At 35.6% G+C, this 18473-nt stretch overlaps 1 protein-coding gene across 8 annotated transcripts in view; it reads right to left on the bottom strand.

Moving 5' to 3' along the window:
* Positions 1 to 18473, bottom strand: part of Glmn (glomulin, FKBP associated protein) — a 54124-nt gene that overhangs the window by 731 nt on the left and 34920 nt on the right. For 5 of the 8 annotated variants that reach the window (XM_020159542.2, XM_074076478.1, XM_074076479.1 and 2 more), the window contains 3 exons: positions 1597 to 1720; positions 766 to 848; positions 408 to 520 (listed from right to left, as the gene is read on the bottom strand). In XM_020159542.2, the coding sequence (XP_020015131.2) occupies positions 408 to 520; positions 766 to 848; positions 1597 to 1720 (320 nt within the window). Of the gene's footprint in view, positions 1 to 403; positions 521 to 765; positions 849 to 1596; positions 1721 to 18473 lie in introns of those variants that run through there. The other 3 variants (XM_074076481.1, XM_074076482.1, XM_074076483.1) reach the window with 3 other exon arrangements.

The following is an 18473-nucleotide window of genomic DNA, read 5'->3' as shown; positions in this document are numbered from 1 at the left end:
ACATGAAAAGGAAGTAAAGTTAATAAAAACAATCAACTGCCCTAAACTCAAAACTTCTTTTCTACACTTTCAGTGATGTGATATCCAAGATGACACGAGTTCTGAAATGTTACAAAGCAACCAACAAGCAGAAAGTGTCTGTTTTCTTGCAAACTCACTACAATTGTATGAATGAATAAAGCATTTCACCTATATTTTAAGAAATTATAATACAAGATTATTAGTATGTATTGGATTTTCAAAAGTTGGTAATACTACTGATCCATAAATTGTTAGCACAGAAAATGATAAAAGCTGTATTAATTTTTCTAACAGTAAGTTTTTGCAGGAAATTTTTATAAAGGCATTAAAGCATAGTAAAAAATACAGTATTTTATTAGTCTTTATTTAGGAAGTAGAATTTTTACTTCATCCCAATATCCTCTTCAGAGGTAAACTTTGTTTTTATTTCAATGAGTTCTTCTACTCGAGCCAGAACACTTTCAATCAAATCAAATGTGAAAAGAGCTGAATGCAGGACCTGCAATGCCAACAAAAAATGATTTGTATTATTAATGTTACTGTCTTTTTTGACACAGGGTCTCACTACATAGTGTAGGCTGGCTTCGAACTTGTAATCCCCCTGCCTTAGCCTCCCATGTGCCGGGGTTCTAGATATATACCACCATGCCCAGCAGAAATAAGTGTTTTTAATGCTGTCTTTAAAACAAAACAAAACAGAAAAAGACTTTCAGCTGGATGTAGCTTTAAAAAATTTCCAATCACCTTAAGCTGCATTTCAGGAGGCATATTAGGGATCTCTTCTCCACCTACAGTTACAGAACAGAGATCCTTAGACTTCTGGACTGCTGTAAGAAAAGAAAAAAACTGTATCACACTTAACCATTTAAACAACCCTCAGACTTTATCAATACACTCAAACTACTTTCATCATTCACTAACTTAAATGTGTCAGTTATTTGTTAAATTACTGAATCTTACTGTTTAACAACTTGAGGAATATTTAAACTATAAATAAAATTAAATACCAGCAATATGGTGAACTGGTGATTCTTTAGATAAACAGCATTATTTTAGCACGTGTAGGATATTTGGAAGTTTTTTCTTTGGTATACAATTGAAATTATAGCCATAACACTAAAATAAAAAACTTCTAGAAATGCCTATAAACACACTACCACAAGTATATGGAAAAGACCACAAGATTATTACAGCAGAATTGCTTACTTTATAACAGTAATTCTGGATCTAATATTCTTTTTCATAATTTGTAAAGATTTACTCAGGGGTGAGATGGTGGTTGGACCCAGAAATACAAAAGTACAATGGCACCCAAAGAGAAATGCTTGTAATACACCCATTCTTAATCAGAATTTGAGGCTTTAAAACAATATGCTTCAAATTGGTTTGTATCTTCACTAACCCACTTTTCAGCATTAATTGGTTTATAGATTTGCTAAGAATCATTTTAATTATAAATGATAGCTGTTGTGGTCCCTCATTTGGCACAAATTGAATGTATTGTTTTGAATATGATAGTTCTAAAATTTGAGTAATTTTTAGACCTAATTGAAAACAAAATTATGTATTACCAACCTTGGCTATTTTCTTGGCTGTTTTTAATTTCTGCTTCATAATGTGCCTTTGACATATTAAGTCCTGTATGAAGTGGCTTCAAAAAATTACTCTCAATCTTTCCAAGTTCTGTCCATAATCCAGTCTGTTCAGAAGAATTAATGAAAGAATTACTTTTTTGGTTCAACACTTACTGACTGCCTATTCCCAAACAAGCACTGAAAGTAGAAGAAAAAAATGAATGAATCACTGTCTTTAAAAGTTTCTTGTTTAATAGTATGTTCATTATTACCTTTATGAATATCAAATAAAACATACCTATCAAGATAAATATATGGGGGGGGAGAGGGAGAGGGCAGGGGATGGGAGAGAAATGGCCTCAACAATGTAAGCACATATGAATAAATGAATAAAGAAAACAAAAGATAAGAATATACATAGAGCACTGTGCTCATTACTGTTCCATTTGAATACTCCTACTCTTGAGATCTGTAACTTTTATTCATGACAGTATTGCCTGGTGATTATCCAGCCTGAAACATTTCTCTTCCCTTATAAACAATCCCCACAGTGACGCTACCTTACATGTGCCTTCAAACCTGGACTTCTCAACTGATTCCTGCACTAAACATCTACAAGACTGGCTCTTTCCTACTGATGGAAACTTGTATACCACAAAGCTAATGTGGACTTTCTTGGTGACGAATGTAGATGGAGACTTTCCTGGCCTCGGGCAGCTTAGGGTTACTTTATGAAGTTTTTTGAGAAGCTCTCGTTTCAAGATCATTACACCTACAGTACTAAAGGAGGGGAGTAATTAAGTCTTAATTTTACTTTTAAAAAATCCACTGGTTTTCTTTTATTAAGTTTTATTATTTTACTAAGCTTCCAGATACTCTTTATGCCAGAAAATATCTTTTAAATACTCTTTATGCCAGAAAGTATCTTTTATAAAGGAACCCAAACGTAACAGTAAGACGGACCATTTGAAAACCTGTTTTGTAATGAACTTTATTATTTTGCAGCACTGGCGTTTGAATTCTGTGCCTGGCATTTGCTAGGCAGGTGCTCTACCACCTGATCTACACCACTAAACCCTTTTTTGCTTTAGTTGCTTTTCAGTCACTTTTTGCCTAAGGCCGGACCAGACCACGATCCTTCCACCTAACCACCTGCATCAGCTGCAGTTATAGACATGAACTACTACACCTGGTTTGTTTGTTAAGATGGAGTCTTGCTACCATTTTACCTGAGTTGGCCTCAAACAGAAATCCTCCCAATTTGCTTCTTGAGTAGGTGTGAACACCCACTCCAGGCCATGTAATGAGCTTATTTTGATCCAAGTAGTACAATATTTTACCTTTACTTTTAGTGCTCCAAATTAAATCGACACATACTTAGGTTGATCAGTTGATAACACTGGTGACTGCCACACATCCTTCCTATTTAAATCAGTCATTTTTACTTCTCATACATTGCTAAGAAATGCAGAGTTCTAGGGAGGAAGTAGATAAGAACCTAAACGTCAAAAAAATTTTTTCTCTCACCTCCAGCAGCCACTAATCTTATTTTTGTTTATGTAACTTTTACCTTTTCAGAATATAATATAATGGTATCAGATTACATCATAAATGAAGTCTTTTGTGGGTCAAGGGAAACTGACAACATTCTAAGTTTGTATTGAAAATGACCTTTAACACCAAAATGAAAAAAATTGGTAGACTTGTGCTATTTGAGTTCAAGGCTTACTATAAAAAAGAGAACCACTACCACAGAGGCCTGCTGTAAGATGGAGGTGCCGCTCAGTGGTGGAGTTCATGCTTAGCATGCATGAGGCCCTGGGTTTACTGCCTATTGCCAAAAACAACAAACAAAAATGAAATAAAACAAAAACCCTTACTATTAAGCTACAGTAATAAAGACAGTGTGGTATTGGTAAAAGAATAGATCTAGATAAATGGGACACAATAGAGTCCTAAATTTGACCCATAATTAAATGGTTAATTTATTTTTGAAGATAATGTAAGTTAGGGATAGGCTTTTTAGCAAATAGTGCTGGAGTCAAAATGAGAAAAATCCCTCACTTCATATAAAAATTTACTTGAAATGGATCACAGACCTAAACCTAGAACCTAGAACTACACTTCTATAAGATAACCTAAAAGATCATCTCTGTGATCTTGGGTTAAACACAGATTTCGTGGCTAGAACCAAAAATCCATGAATCATAAACAAAACCAAATTCCCCTAGTGCTTCTGGTGGGTGGAGGGAAAAAAAGAACCATTTTATATGCCAAATATATCTGTTCTTAACAAGGTGTACACCAGGAGAAACTAGTTAACCAGAATCTGCTGGGATAGTCAGAGCCTAACTGACCTGGAAACAGAGAAGCTGTCCAGCCCCCCACCTAAGGATAAGAGGGCAAAACTGTGAAGCACTTGGGAAGTTCACAGTCCAGAGGCTGGGGCTCACTGAACTGAGACCTAATCACAGGACTGTAAAACTGACATTGCTTTTACACCTTAACCTACTACCAAAGACCTACTTAGTGCAGTTCATTTTACCAGCTTCACTGTCTGAGGATCAAGGCATACCACAAGACAAAACACAGGTAGGTAACACAGAGTGTACATGTGCTGGACACGGGGATGGTTCACATCCTGAGTCAGGAAGGCATGAGATTGCATCCTGCCACTCATAACAGCACAATTTAAATTTAACCAATTGTTTACTACTGGAATTATCCAGTATTTTTGGACTGCAGTGGTTGATTTCAACTGTGGAATGTACAATAGTGGATAATGGGAAATAGCTCTGTTATTTTTGTTTTGGTACTGGTATCTTACGAAACAGACTCATAATATTAATTACAAATGTACATGTTTTATAAGATTGTAGTTATTTGTTTCTTGAAAGGATGGCAAAATTATCTGACCTTGGGTTTTCTCTCAGTAGCAGTTTTCTTAAGTTACATTTTTCTAAGAAATTTCATTTTACTAAAGATTTTTAATTTACTGATATGTTGTCATATAATTTTCTTAGTTTCTCTATATTTCTACTTGTACTCCTTTTAACCAAAACATTGCATCTTTGTGTGATTTTAAGATTACCTATGCGAGAAATTCATTCAGTAATTTTCTTTGTAAGTTTAGTGACACATGCATAATCCCAGCCGCTCAAGAGGCAGAAGTGAGGAGGCAGAGATCAGAAGAATTGTAATTGAAGACCAGCCCTTGCAAAAACCTAGTGAGGCCCCCATCTCAACAAAAAAGCTGGGCATGGGGGCTTATGCCTGTAATCCCAGCTATGCAGAGAAGTAAGTAGGAGGACTGCAATTCAGGTTGGCCCAAGCAAGAAAGATGAGACCCAGGGCTGGGTGCAGTGGCTCACATCTGCAATCCAGCTACTTGGGAGGCAGAGATTGGGAGGACAGCAGTTCAAAGTCAGTCTGAGCAAAAAATAAGTGAGATCCCATCTCAACCAATAGGTAGGCGTGGTGGTGCAGGCTTGACATCTCACCTACATGGGAAGCATAAATAGGAGGACCAGTCCAGGCTGGCCCAAGCAAGAACATGCAACTTTATCCCCAAAATAAATAAAGCAAAAATGGCTGGGGACATGGCATTCTACTGGAAACTAAGCAGAGTGCCTGCCTGGCAAGCATGAGGCTCTGAGTTCAAATCCCAGTACTGCCAAAAAAATATACATTTCTTTTTTTTTTTTTTTTTCATTTTTCTTTTATTATTCATATGTGCATACAAGGCTTGGTTCATTTCTCCCCCCTGCCCTCACCCCCAAAAATATACATTCTTTGAATGAACATTTAAAACTGGAAATTCTGATTGATTGGCAGTTGTGGGATAAGATGGCAGATTAGAAGTTCCCTCTGTGCAACTCTAAGTGAAGAGCCAGGCCAATAAAGGAGAGGCTATATTCTGAGGAAAGAAAGGAAGAGTGCTAGGAATTAAGAAAGAGCGACAGGCTCTATTTTGAAAGAGGGCCTATTGTTTGAGACTGAACTATTCTGGGAGTATGAAAACAAGAAACAATTCTAAGTCAGTGAGCCGGTGGACACCTTGCCACAGTTTCTGGGTGAGAAATGCCAAAACAGGCAGCCATGGAGGGGAAAGGACAGACACAGACCCTCCAGGAATTTTTGGCAGCAGTGAGCGCAGGCAGTGGAAGGTCCCATGGTCAGTACCAGACTCTCTATGGAGAGGATCAAGCCCTGTCACCTGTGGGCGCTGTGGAGGCTGAGAGCTCTGCTCCTCAGGTGGATGGCTCAGCCTCCAGAGCCACGGGGCAGGTCTGACTGCCCTGAGCCCAAGCTGGGAAGACCACTACTCAATTTCCAGTTTTCCCAGCCTCCTTCTCCTACAGGTTGGTTCACTGCTGGACAGGGTCTGAAAGTGCTGAGACCATCAGGCAGGGTTGCTTTGCTTGACTCGCCTACTTTCTGATGCAATCTGAGGATACCCTTTGCTTTTACATTTGTGGCTCCTGGACGCACACACTGAGGAGTCTCAGTGCATTTACCAAGCTGTATGGTGGGAACACAGGAGCTACAATAAATCCCAACTACAACCACTACCCTTCCCCAGTCCTGGTGGATGCCAATTTCAGAGAACCCAGAAAGTATTTTCAGTTCACTGTTTTTTTTTTTTTTTCTTCTCTTTTCTTTTGTGATACTGGGGCTTGAACTCAGGGCCTCACAAGTGCTAGTCAAGTACTCGATCACTTGAACCCTGGCCCTGACTCATTTTGCTTTTAGTTACCTTTCAGGTAGGATCTTAACGTTTTTTCACCTGGACCAGCTAGACCATGATCCTCCTACTTCATGCTTCCCACACAATGGGGATGACAGGCACTTGCCACCATGCCCAGCTTTTTTTGCCCAGGGCTGGCTTCAAGCCTTGATCCTCCTAAATTCCACCTCCTGGGTAGCTAGGATTATAGATGTGAAACACTACACCCAGTTTCACTTTTCTATGTTTTTATGTATTATTTTTATTTTATAATTAAATTTTTAAAAAACTTGCTCTTTCCTCTTTTGTGTTCTTTTCCTTCTACCTTGCTTCATCTTTCTCCCCATGCCCCTTTTATTTCATTATTTCAGCATTATTACTTATACTTTTATTAATCTTTAACCTCATAGTTTAGTTTACATTGTTTTTTGCCCTTCTCTTCTATGGTTATTGGTATGGTAATATTTGTCTTTAATTGGTTTCCTATTTCTATATTTTTCTTTTGGTTTTATTGTTAATATGGTGGTTTGTTTTCCATGCTCTGAGCAGTTTAGGAATTGAGCCCTCAAGAAAAGGCTGGGAAAAGCCAAGTGTGGTGGCTATAACCCCAACTACTTAGGAGGTGGATGCAGGAAGATTATAAGTTCAAAGCCAAGAAGCCAGCCCAGGCAAAGGTATCTCAAAAACAAAAAACAAAATGGCTGGGCGTACAGCTCAAGTGGCAAAGCGCTTGCTTAGCATGTGCAGATTCTGGGTTCAGTCCCTGGTACCAAAAAAAAAAGAAAAAGACTGCTCACTAAGAAAACTAAGAAAATCCCCTACATAAAACCAGAAGAGATATTTACCCAAATAGAGGTACAACCTAACACAAAAATAAAAGAAATATGAAAAAGCAAGGTAACTCCTCCAAAAGTTAGTAACACTTCAATATTTAATCCAAAATCCTTGAAATGACTGAAATATTGGGCGACTTCAAATAAACAGGCAGAAGAAGTGAAGATACTAATTCAAGACTTGGATGAGAAAATCAACAAACAGAAATGCTGAAAAACAAACAGAAATCTTGAAAATGAAAAAGCTCAGTAAGTCAAATTTAAAAACACAATGGAAAGTATGACCAATGGACTAGACCAGGAAGAAGAAAGAATATCAAGGACTGAAGACAAGGTTAAGGAACTATTAAATTCAGGTGTCAATAAAGAAAAGGCAAAAGCAATCATGACAATACTCCAGACATCTGAGACACAATTAAGACACCAAATCTACAAATCTGTAGTACAGAAGAGGGAGCCAAAATACAAACTGAAGGCACAGAAAACCAATGAAATTATAGCAGAAAACTCTCAAATCAAGAAAAAGTAATGGACATTAAACTACAGGAGGCATTTAAACCCACAAATGAACATGACCAGAAAAGAACCTCCCACTATCATATTATACTTAAAATGTCATGAATATTGAAAACTAAGTGAAAAGTATGAAATTACTTAACAAAGGCAAGTTCATGAGAATTATGTTAGACCCTTCAGCAGAAACCCTAAACCCAAGAACATGCAATGATGTATTTCAAACTCTGAAACAAAATAACAGTATATAGCAGTGTTATCCACTGAAATCTAAGGAGAAATGAAAATCTAACATGTTAAGCATGAATTACAATAATTCAAAGACAGCATTGTAGAAGATACTAAAAGGAACACTAGGACTGGAGGTGTGGCTCAAGTGGTAGAGTGCCACCTAGCAAGCACAAGGTTCTGAGTTCAAACCCCAAAAAGAAATAAATAAAAAGAAATTAATAAAAAAGAAATACTACACACAGAAGAGGAAGAAAGATGCACATAATGAGAACTCAAGAAAGAAAATCTCTAAGATAAATTACATCCAGATATAATAATAGTGGATGACTTCAATACTCTACTCTCACATAAACTGATAAGTAATCCACACAAAAAGATTAACAAAGAAACTTCAGAGTTTAGCTGTACCACAAATCAAATGGACTTAACAAACATCTACAGAAGGTTTCATCCAGCAGTTGCAGAATATGGGTTCTTCTCAAAAGCCTGGGGAACTTTCTCTAAAATAGATATTTTAGGCCATAAAACACATTTTAATACAAAAAGCCCCGGAATTTCTTTTATCTTATCAGATCATAATGGAATAAAATTAGGTATCAACAGCAAGTAACACTATACAAATACAATATACATTTGAACAATCAGTGGGTCATGGAAGAAACTGGGGGGAATTTTTTAAATTCCTAGAAAAAAGAAAACAAAAACACAACATATCAGAACCCATGCGACAAAGACAAAGTGGTTCTAAAAGGGAAAATTAAGCTATAAATTCCTACATGAAAAAAAAAAAGATCTCAAACAATCTAATGGTGTACCTTAAGATCTTACCAAAAAAACAAGCCAAATCCAAATTTAGTAGATGGAAAAAAAATGTCAGAGCTGAAAGTAATGGAACAGAAACTAAAAGAATTCAAAAGAAAAAACAGATAAATAAGACTGATAAACCCTTAGACTTCCCAAGGAAAAAATGAAAGAAAACCCAAATTAATGTAACTAGAGATGAAAAAGGGGCCATTACAACAGACACCACTGAAATCCACAGTATTATTAGGGAAAAATTTGGAAACCTTTATTCCAATAAATTAGAAAATGAAAAATATCTATGCACATATAACATACCAATATTAAGCACAGAGACTATAAACAACCTAAACAGATCAAGAAGAAGCAATGAGACTAAAGCAGTAATAAAGTCTGCCAACAAACAAAAGCCCAAAGACAGCTGAATTTTACCAGACATTTAAAGAACTAATGCTAAGGGTCCTCAAACTATTCCATAAAATAGAAATAGAAGGAATGCTTCCACATTCGTTCCATGAAGCCAGTATTACCTTGATACCAAAGAACAGGTAAGAAGGCAAGGGGAAAAGAAAAGAACAATATACACCAATTTCCTTTGTGTATTATCCTAAATGGAATGCTTTTTTAGAAATAAGGGCAAAATAGTTTCTGCTGGGTATTGGGGGGGAGAGGGAGGGGGTGGAGTGGGTGGTAAGGGAGGGGGTGGGGGCAGGGGGGAGAAATGAACCAAGCCTTGTATGCACATATGAATAATAAAAGAAAAAGGAAAAAAAAAAAAAACAATCCATGTAAGGAAACCTGATGAAGGCAGTCAGGTATCATTGGACTCGCCTAGTACATTATATGAAATGTCAGATACACAATTATTTGTAATGACATTTATTCTGTTTTCTCATTTTGTTATAAAATGGTGAGTTTGTAACTTTGGAATATGTTATTTTTATGTTGCTTTAAATGTTTCTCAATGGCAATGCAAAAGTTATTTAAAAGTTCTTTCCAAGATGGTGAAGAAAACAGTCTCAAGCAATGGAAATCTTGAGAATTAACAGTTATCATATTTATGGATTAAATGTGTTAGTACATGGTTTAGATTGTTGTAACTCTTAAAGTCACATTGACTTTCAGAAGAAATGTTTCTCTAAATATAGATGACCATCTAAGTTCTTTAATATTCTTCTGCAATCATGTAATTGAGAAGTAAAGATGTGATTTTGTCCTCAAAAAAAAAAAAAAAGAACAATATACTCCAATTTCCTTTGTGAACATAAAAAAATCCTCCACAAAATACGTGCAAACCAAGTTCAACAATACATTAAAAAGATCATACAACCTGAACACATCAGTTCATTCCAGGGATGCAATGTAATATAATACAAAAATAGAATCAAGAAAAATAATTACATAATCATCTTATCAGATGCAGCAAAATCCTTGAACAAAATTCAGCAACACATCACGGTAAAAGCTTGAAAAACAGAAGGCCCACACTGCAACATAGTAAAGGTGATATACAAAAGACTGATAGCCAACATTACACTGAATGGCAAAAGCTGAAAGCATTTCCTCTAAAATCAGGAACAAGACAGGGGTATCCATTCTCATCACTCTTATTCATGTAGGGCTGAATTCCTAGCTAGAGCAACAAGGCAAGAGGTAGAAATAAGAGACATGTAAACAGGAAAGGAATTATTCAAATTAGCCCTATTTACAGATGATAGGATCCTATATTTAAAAGACCCTAAGACTCTAAGATCTGAAAAATGAAAGTAACAGGATACAAAATCAACACACAGAAATCAGTACCTTTTTTCTACACCAATAACAAAATTGCTGAGTAAAAAATCAGGAACATAATCCCATTCACAACAGCCTTAAATAAATCAATAAAATACCTAGGCATAAACCTAACCAAAGGTGTCAAAGACCTCTACAATGAAAAGTATAAAACACTGAAGAAAGAAATTGAAGAAGAAAGTACAAGACAGAAAGTCCTGTTCATAGATTGGCAGAATTAATGGTGAAAATGGGCATATTTCAAAAACCAACCTACAGATTCAATGCACTCCCCATTAAAATTCCAGTAATATTCTTCGAAGAACTATAAAAAAAAATCCTAAAATTCACATGGAAGCACAAGAGACCTCAAATAGCCAAAGCAATCCTGAATAAACAGAGAAATGCTGCAGATCACAATTCCTGATTTCAAATCGTATTACAGAGTTATAGTAACAAAAACAGCATGGTACTGGTACAATGTAGATCAATAAAATAGAAGATCCAGAAATAAGCCCACATAGCCATCTCATTTTGACAGAGACATCAAAAGCATATTCTGGAGAAAAGACAGTCTCTTGAACAAATGGTGCTGAGGAAACTGGATATCCACATGTAGAAGACTGTAACAAGATCCCTATCTCTCACACTGCACAAAAACCAACTCAAAATTGATAAAAGATACAAGACCTGAAACTTTGAAATTACTAGCGAAAACAAAGAGGAAACACATTAGGACACAGACATAGGCAACAACTTTCTGAATAGGACTCTAATTACTCAGGAAATAGAAATAAGAATTGATAAATAGGATTGCATCAAATATAAGTTTCTGCACAACAAAATTAGCAATTACCAGCATGAAGAGACAACCTACAGAATGGCAGAAAATGTTTGTCTGACAAGGGATTAAAATTGAGAGTGTATAAAGAACTAAAAAAATTAAACACCAAAAGAATAATACGATCAGTAATGGGCAAATGAACTGAACAGTCAGTTCTCAAAATGGACAATACATGAAAAAAATATTCAACACTCTTAGACATCAAGAAAATGCAAATCAAAACTACACAGATTCCTTTTCACCCCAATCAGAATAGCTCATTAAAAAAACAAAAAATAAATTCTGGGAAGGATGCTGATGAGACCTTTCTCACTCTATACACTGTTGGTGGGACTATCAATTAGTGCTGTCACCATGGAAATCTGCATAGAAATTCCTCAAAAAAGTAAAAATAGAACTACCCTATGATCCTGCTATACCATTCCTAGGTATATACACAAAAGAATCAAAGTCAGTTTACTATAGAGATTCTGGCATACCCATATTTATGGAAGCAGTATTTGCAATAGTCAAGTTATGGGATAAGCCAAGGTGCCCATGAATGGATGAATGGATAAAGAAAATGTGGGATATACACACAATAGAGCATTCAATCACAGAGAACGTAATTATGCTGTCTAGCAAAATGGATGGAACTGCAGATCGCTGTGTTAAACTAGTAAGCTAGATTCAGAAAGACAAATATGTTTTCTCTTACATATGAGATCTAGATTTTAACACACACACACATATACACACGTACACAACTGGAAGGGGGACTAACATGGGAATAGAAAGGGACCAAGGTGAGGTGGGAGGAGAGTGTTATGGGAGTGAATACTGTCAAAGTTACACATATGTATGAAAATGCTACAATGAATCCCATTATTTTGTTATTAATATACAATAATAAAAAAATGTAAACTTTCTCTAAGTATCAGTGTTCTATTTTGTCCTAACTAGTTAATGTTATCCTTTAACATATACAAATGATACCTCATAAAAAGATTTCATTTGTAATTTATGGAGACTCTTGTTAGTTAAAAATGCAGATTTCTATGATTTAGAATTTTTATTGACTATATTTGGGGCTGAACTTAGTAATTTGCATTAAAAAAAAAAAACCCAAGACAACAAATACCCAGATAGTTTTCATTAGGACTATACATTGAGAAACAGTGGTCTAAAATGGCCACTGCAAGTCAGGTTACAATAAAGGCATCTGCACACCCATGTTTTTGCAGCATTATTCACAATAGCTAAGCTATGGAAACAGCCAAGATGCCCCAATATTGATGAATGGATTAAGAAACTGTGGTATTTATATAGAATGGAATGTTATTTAGCCATAAAGGATAAAATTTTGTTGTTTGCAAGTAAATGGATGGAACTGGGGAACATCATCTTAAGTAAAGTTAGCCAGGTTCAGAAGGCCAAAAGCTGCATTTTCTCTCATATGTAGAAATAATACAAATACAATTTGTATTGCTAATACAAATACAAGCAATATTATGAAAAACAGATCACACTAAAGGGAGGGTACATTTGAGAGAGGGAAGGTAAAAGAAGGAAGTTAAGAAGGTGAATGGTTTATGTATTTCCTATACAAGAACGAGCATAAAAATTTTAAACCTGTTGAAATCACCATAAGAAGGGGAATAAAGTAGAAAGGAGAAAAATAAAGGAGACGAACCAATTTGTATTATACTACATATATACATGGAAGTGTCACAGGGAAACTCCTTGTATAGCTATCTTAAACAAACAAAAATGTCTTGTTTTTTTCTTTTGCAAAATTAGAGAACAGGAGATCAGAACAGGTCCTGTCTGGGGGGATGGTACCAGTCGGAAGAGGTAGGATGTGGGGAAACGATACAGGAGGTTGAATATGGCGCAAATATTGTGTACACACGTATGTAAATGGAAAAAATGAGACCTGTTGAAAATATTCCAAGAATGGGGGTAGAGGGGATAAAGGAGAATGCTTGGGGGGGGGTGAATTCAAGTATGATACATTTGATACATTGTAAGAACTGTTGTAAATGCCACAGTGTACCCCTAACACAACAATAAAAAAAATTCTTTGTGTGGAAAAGAAAAATAAAAACCTACTACTTCAAATTATTTTCAGAAAAAAGAAAAACAGATCACGCTAAGGGTAGATCACATACGAGAGGAGGAAGGTAAAAGAAGGAAGAAGGTGAATGGTTGATGTACTTCCTATATGAGAATGAATACAGAGTAAACCTGCTGAAATCACCGTAAGAAGGTAACTAAGGTAGAAAGGAGAAAAAGATGAACCAATTGGGCTATAACATGTACATACATGGAAATGTCACAGGGAAACCAATGTATATCTATCTTAAATAAAAATGCCTTTTTTTTTTAAACAAAAACAGAGAACAGCATGTCAGAACAGGTCCAGTCTGGGGGACTGGTAGCAGTGGGGAGCGGGTGTAGGAGGGTAAATAAATATAGTGCGAATACTGTGTGCACATGTATATAAGTGGAAAAATGAGACCTTTGAAAATATTCCAGGAATGTGGGGGGGGAGATAAAGGAATGATAAAAGGGGTGAATTCTACTATGATATATTGTAAGAACTTTTGTAAATGACACATTGTACACCCAGCACAACAATAATAAAAAAATGTAGAAAAAAAATAAAATGGCCATTGAGAATCTGGATATCTCAATGTTTAAAATTTTTAATCAGTTTAAAATTTCAATGATCCCATGTGGCTACAATGTAAATTCAGGTCTTTAAAAATATTAAAACCTTAGTTGTTTTCATGGGTGCTTAATTGACAGCCCATAGTCATAAAACTTTATGTAATGAACGTGTGCTATAATTAGGCCAGTGAAAACCTATTACACATCCTGTTCAGCATAATTCCCCCCATCTTTCATATGATGAACACTCTTCATTTTTAGAAGCACGTAGGAGTGAAGAAACTGTGGAAATAAGAATCTTTTCTCTTTATCATACATTAAGGTACCAGATCTTAAAAAAAAAATAAAATGAGCAAACACATTTTAGATTTTCTTCATCTTTAATGTTTAGAAAAAGAAATAACCTGGGCTGACAGAGTGGCTCAAGTGGTAAAGTGCCTGGCTAGCAAGTGTGAGGCCCGGAGTTCAAACCCCTGTATTTAACCATCTCAAAAAAAAAAAAAAAAAAAAAAAAAGTAACAAGTAACTCACTAGGCATGGTGGCTCAAGCCTGCAATCCTGGCTACTTGGGAGGTAGAGATCATAAAGATTGCAGTTTGTGGCCATCCCGGGCAAAAAGTTCATGAGACCCCATTTCAACCAATAGCTGGACATGATGGTACCCACCTGTCACCCCAGCTATCCTAGGAATCACAAACAGGAGGATTGCAGTCCAGGCCCACCCAGGTTAAAGAGAGACCCTACCTCAAAAATAATCCACACAAAGAGAATGGTGGAGTGGCTGCTCAAGTAGTAGAGCCTGGCAAGTGCAAGGCCCTGAGTTCAACTATTAGTACTGCCAAAAAAAGAAAAAGAAAGAAGAAATTTTGAGAATTTTTTAGTTATAAATATTAAAATTTTGAAATAGTCACAAATGCCTGCTGTTAATTTTATACCCAAGTAGTCTCACTGATGTAACAGTTCTAAAATGTTTTTGGTTCTAAAGCTTAACCATACACTTGAAATTTCACTCCAGCCTATCTTACAAAAGGAAGACGAGGCATCTCTACACCACAGTGAAATTTTACTGAAAAGATAAACTAAATCTTTTTACAGAAAAGATAAAGACCTTGCAAAGGTACAGTCAACAATAATAATGAAGAAATTTAAAAAAGGGGGGAGGAACAAGAATAGGACCCAGCTTGCCCCTATTTCCTATTTCATAGGAGATAGGTTTTCCTTTTTGTCTTTTGTGTCAGGGCCTACACCTTAAGCCTGTTGTTGTTGTTGCTGTTTTTCGAGATAGGGTCTCATGAACTATTTGCCCCACCTGGCTTTGAACCATGATCTTCCTGATCTCTACCTTCTGAGTAGCTAGGATTACAGGCTTGAGCCACCATGCCTAGCAGGTTACTTATTACTTCTTTTTTTTTTTGGAGGTGGTTAAGTACAGAGGTTTTAACTCAGGGCCTCATACTTGGAGACAGATTTTATTTATGAAGTAAAATTGCAGAATTACTACCACCTGTAATATTAAGGAATTTCTATCACACAAAGACATCTGGCTGTGCAAATATCTCACAGAGCATTTTTATTTTTATTTTATTGCAGTGCTGGGATTGAACCCAAGGACTCATACGAGGGAAGTGTTCAACTATACTCCACTCAGCCATACCTCCAGTCCCTGGATATGTGTTAATCTTGGAGAAAGAATGGATTGTAGAGAATATGTGTATAGTTTATTTGCATTAAATGAAAATATATACATACATTACAATTTAATTTTTAAAAATTCCTGATACTTTCCTGTGCCCTTTGCAATCTCATTGTTTTCCTTGACCCTGCTCTCACTGTACATATTATAATTGGAAATTATTTAAGAAACAGAATGGGCAGTAAGTAGATGGGAATGGATATGAGGAGACAAGGCAGAAGGTAAGGAATACCGGAATTATAGGCTGTGATTAGAATTATTGTAATTCAAAACAAGTAATAACTATCTGGATAGTCACCAATGCAGAATGTTAAGTACAAAACCTAAGTTGGTTTTAACATTAAAGATAGGGCCTGGTTATACTATAAGAAAGAAGAAAAATTTTGTGAAAATGAAATACGGGAAAATGTGCTTATAACTTTTCAGGGAGATAAAGAGCCAGGAAATAGTAGGGTAAATAGGGAAATGAATGGTTTCAGAAAAGAGTAAATTGTTTGACAGTAACTCAAATGACAGTAAAAGAAATGGATTAGTATCTAATTATGAACCACTTTATTGTCTTTAATATTTGAATGGTTCTGTTCTTAAACTTCCTATACATCCTTCTAATTTGCAGCTTCTCAGCTGACTAGTTACCCTTTCAGCACATGTTTTAGCTGATTGAAAATAGAAACTGGTAGGAGCCCCTTTGAATAAAATATCCCACAATTCAGTATCATCAAGGTATCATTTTGTTTCTTTAAACAAAATTTCTAAAAAATCAGAAACTGCATTTTGTTTTGCTTTTTGTTTTAGTGAGTAACACCAAGATAGTATTATAGCTCTGCACGTGTTAATAAGCACGCACTCTTCTTACCAGGGAGCTACAGCCAAAGCCTAAGCGCTGAGATGACAGGTGTGCACCATCACACCTAGCTGGAAGCTATTATTTTTTTGATTAACCACAGTAGACAAGTTTGTCCCTATTTGTATACATTACCTATTTTATTTGTAGTAGGGAGACATATTTTCATGATGGACAGGCTTTCAAGCAGCCACAAAGAAGTCAGATTGCTACTATGGGCTAGAATTTTTGCTCATTTCCCTAGCATGGTAATTCTTTTGGTAACTTATATGGCAAAATCTGTAATATTTGATCCCTAAGAATTTTTTTTAAATCACCATTAAAAAAGAACGCATCCCTATAAGCAGATTCTATCCTTTTCTTTACTCATAAAATGTTCATGACAAAAAAGTGAAACATTATCTGTGGATATCCAAGTAGTCTAAACTACTTCAAATCTTCCCTGTCCAGGCAGAGACACATCTGCTGCCCCTGTATTACATCTAATAAATCTACAAGTCCTAATCAATAAGATTCCTTTCCTTTGTGACAAGCAAATCAGATCGTATCTTATATAGGCACAGTCTTTCCTAATTACTAAAAAAGCAAAAACTCCTATCTTACCCTAAGGACATCTTCCTGAGGCCTTAGGGCCTCCACTGCCTTTGAATCTTATGTTGTATCTTTTCTGTTTTTGCCACAAACTTTTTTAGAGTCAGGATTTAGTTCATGATTTCAAAAGTTCTGGCCACTGCCTGGAGTCATAGTCATCTCTACCACTTTCTAGATGTGTATCCTTTTGCAAATTAATGTTCTTTCCTGTGTCTACATTATCACTGAAAAGGGAACAAGAGTAGTTCTTTCAGCATTGTGAAGAATAAATGATAAATAGCACCTAGCTAGAATAGTGGTTACCTCTGGCAGGAATGGGGGGGTGAAGTAATGAGGTCATAATTAACTGGAAAGGGGCACAAGAGAACTACTTGTCATGATGGCAATGTTTTATATTTGATATAAGTTTGGTACAGCAGATCTATGCATCTGTTAAAACTCAGTGAATGTACACTTAAAATTTGTGCATTTCTCCTTATGAGTTTTACCTCATAGAAAAACTACTGACATTTAACTCTACTTAATAAAACACAAGTTGAAATATTTGGGGCAAAGTATGCTGATGTCTGCAGCTTACTTTGAGATGTATTTAAAAAATAAGATAGAATGATGGATGAGTAAGAGGATAGAGATGGATATATGATGAAGGAAGCAGAGCAGAATGGTAACATCTAGGTGATAGGTAAATCAATAATTACTGCTTAGTCTTTCAACTTTGCCGTATATTTGAAAATTTTCATAGTAAAATATTGAAAATAAATAGTACCTAATACACAGTAACTACTACTCAATAATAGTAATAACTATTTTTGGCCAAAGAGGGATGAACAGGCCAAGTAACTGAATCTCCTAGATCTGTCCAAAGGGAAGGATACTTCCAAAAGGAAGGTACTTTTCCAACAAACTTTTCATTCTAAATCATGACTTGTTTAATTTTTAAAAATCTGTTTGGCATCTTTATATAAAAATTACTTTCATTCTTTCTCTTGCTTTCTTAAAACCAGATTAACAATACATGATTCATATGGTTATAGTTAAGAGAGGTGACAAATATAGGGAAAGCAATTATTAGAATAGGGTAGGTAAAAAGAAGATAAAAAGAAAATATAATTTTACTGTATCACAAATTTCCCTGAAATAGTTTTCTATTTATAGAATATTAATGAAGTGCTATTAAAAAAAATTCACTTCCTACACATCATCCAAAGGTGCTGTTAGCAAATTTTTTGTTCTGAAAATGCTTCAATTTGTCATGTCTGATGACATGATGTTAAAATGAGATAATCTCATTTCAGACAGCTCAGACTTAAATCATAAACTATAGGTAGAAGAAACTGAACAAGATACCCAAATATATACTGAACTCCACAAGGTTAA

Source organism: Castor canadensis, chromosome 6 (assembly GCF_047511655.1).
Source record: "Castor canadensis chromosome 6, mCasCan1.hap1v2, whole genome shotgun sequence".
Taxonomy (NCBI): Eukaryota; Metazoa; Chordata; class Mammalia; order Rodentia; family Castoridae; genus Castor; species Castor canadensis.
Note: the sequence above shows the minus strand (reverse complement) of the source record. Positions and strands in the feature narration are given on the sequence as shown.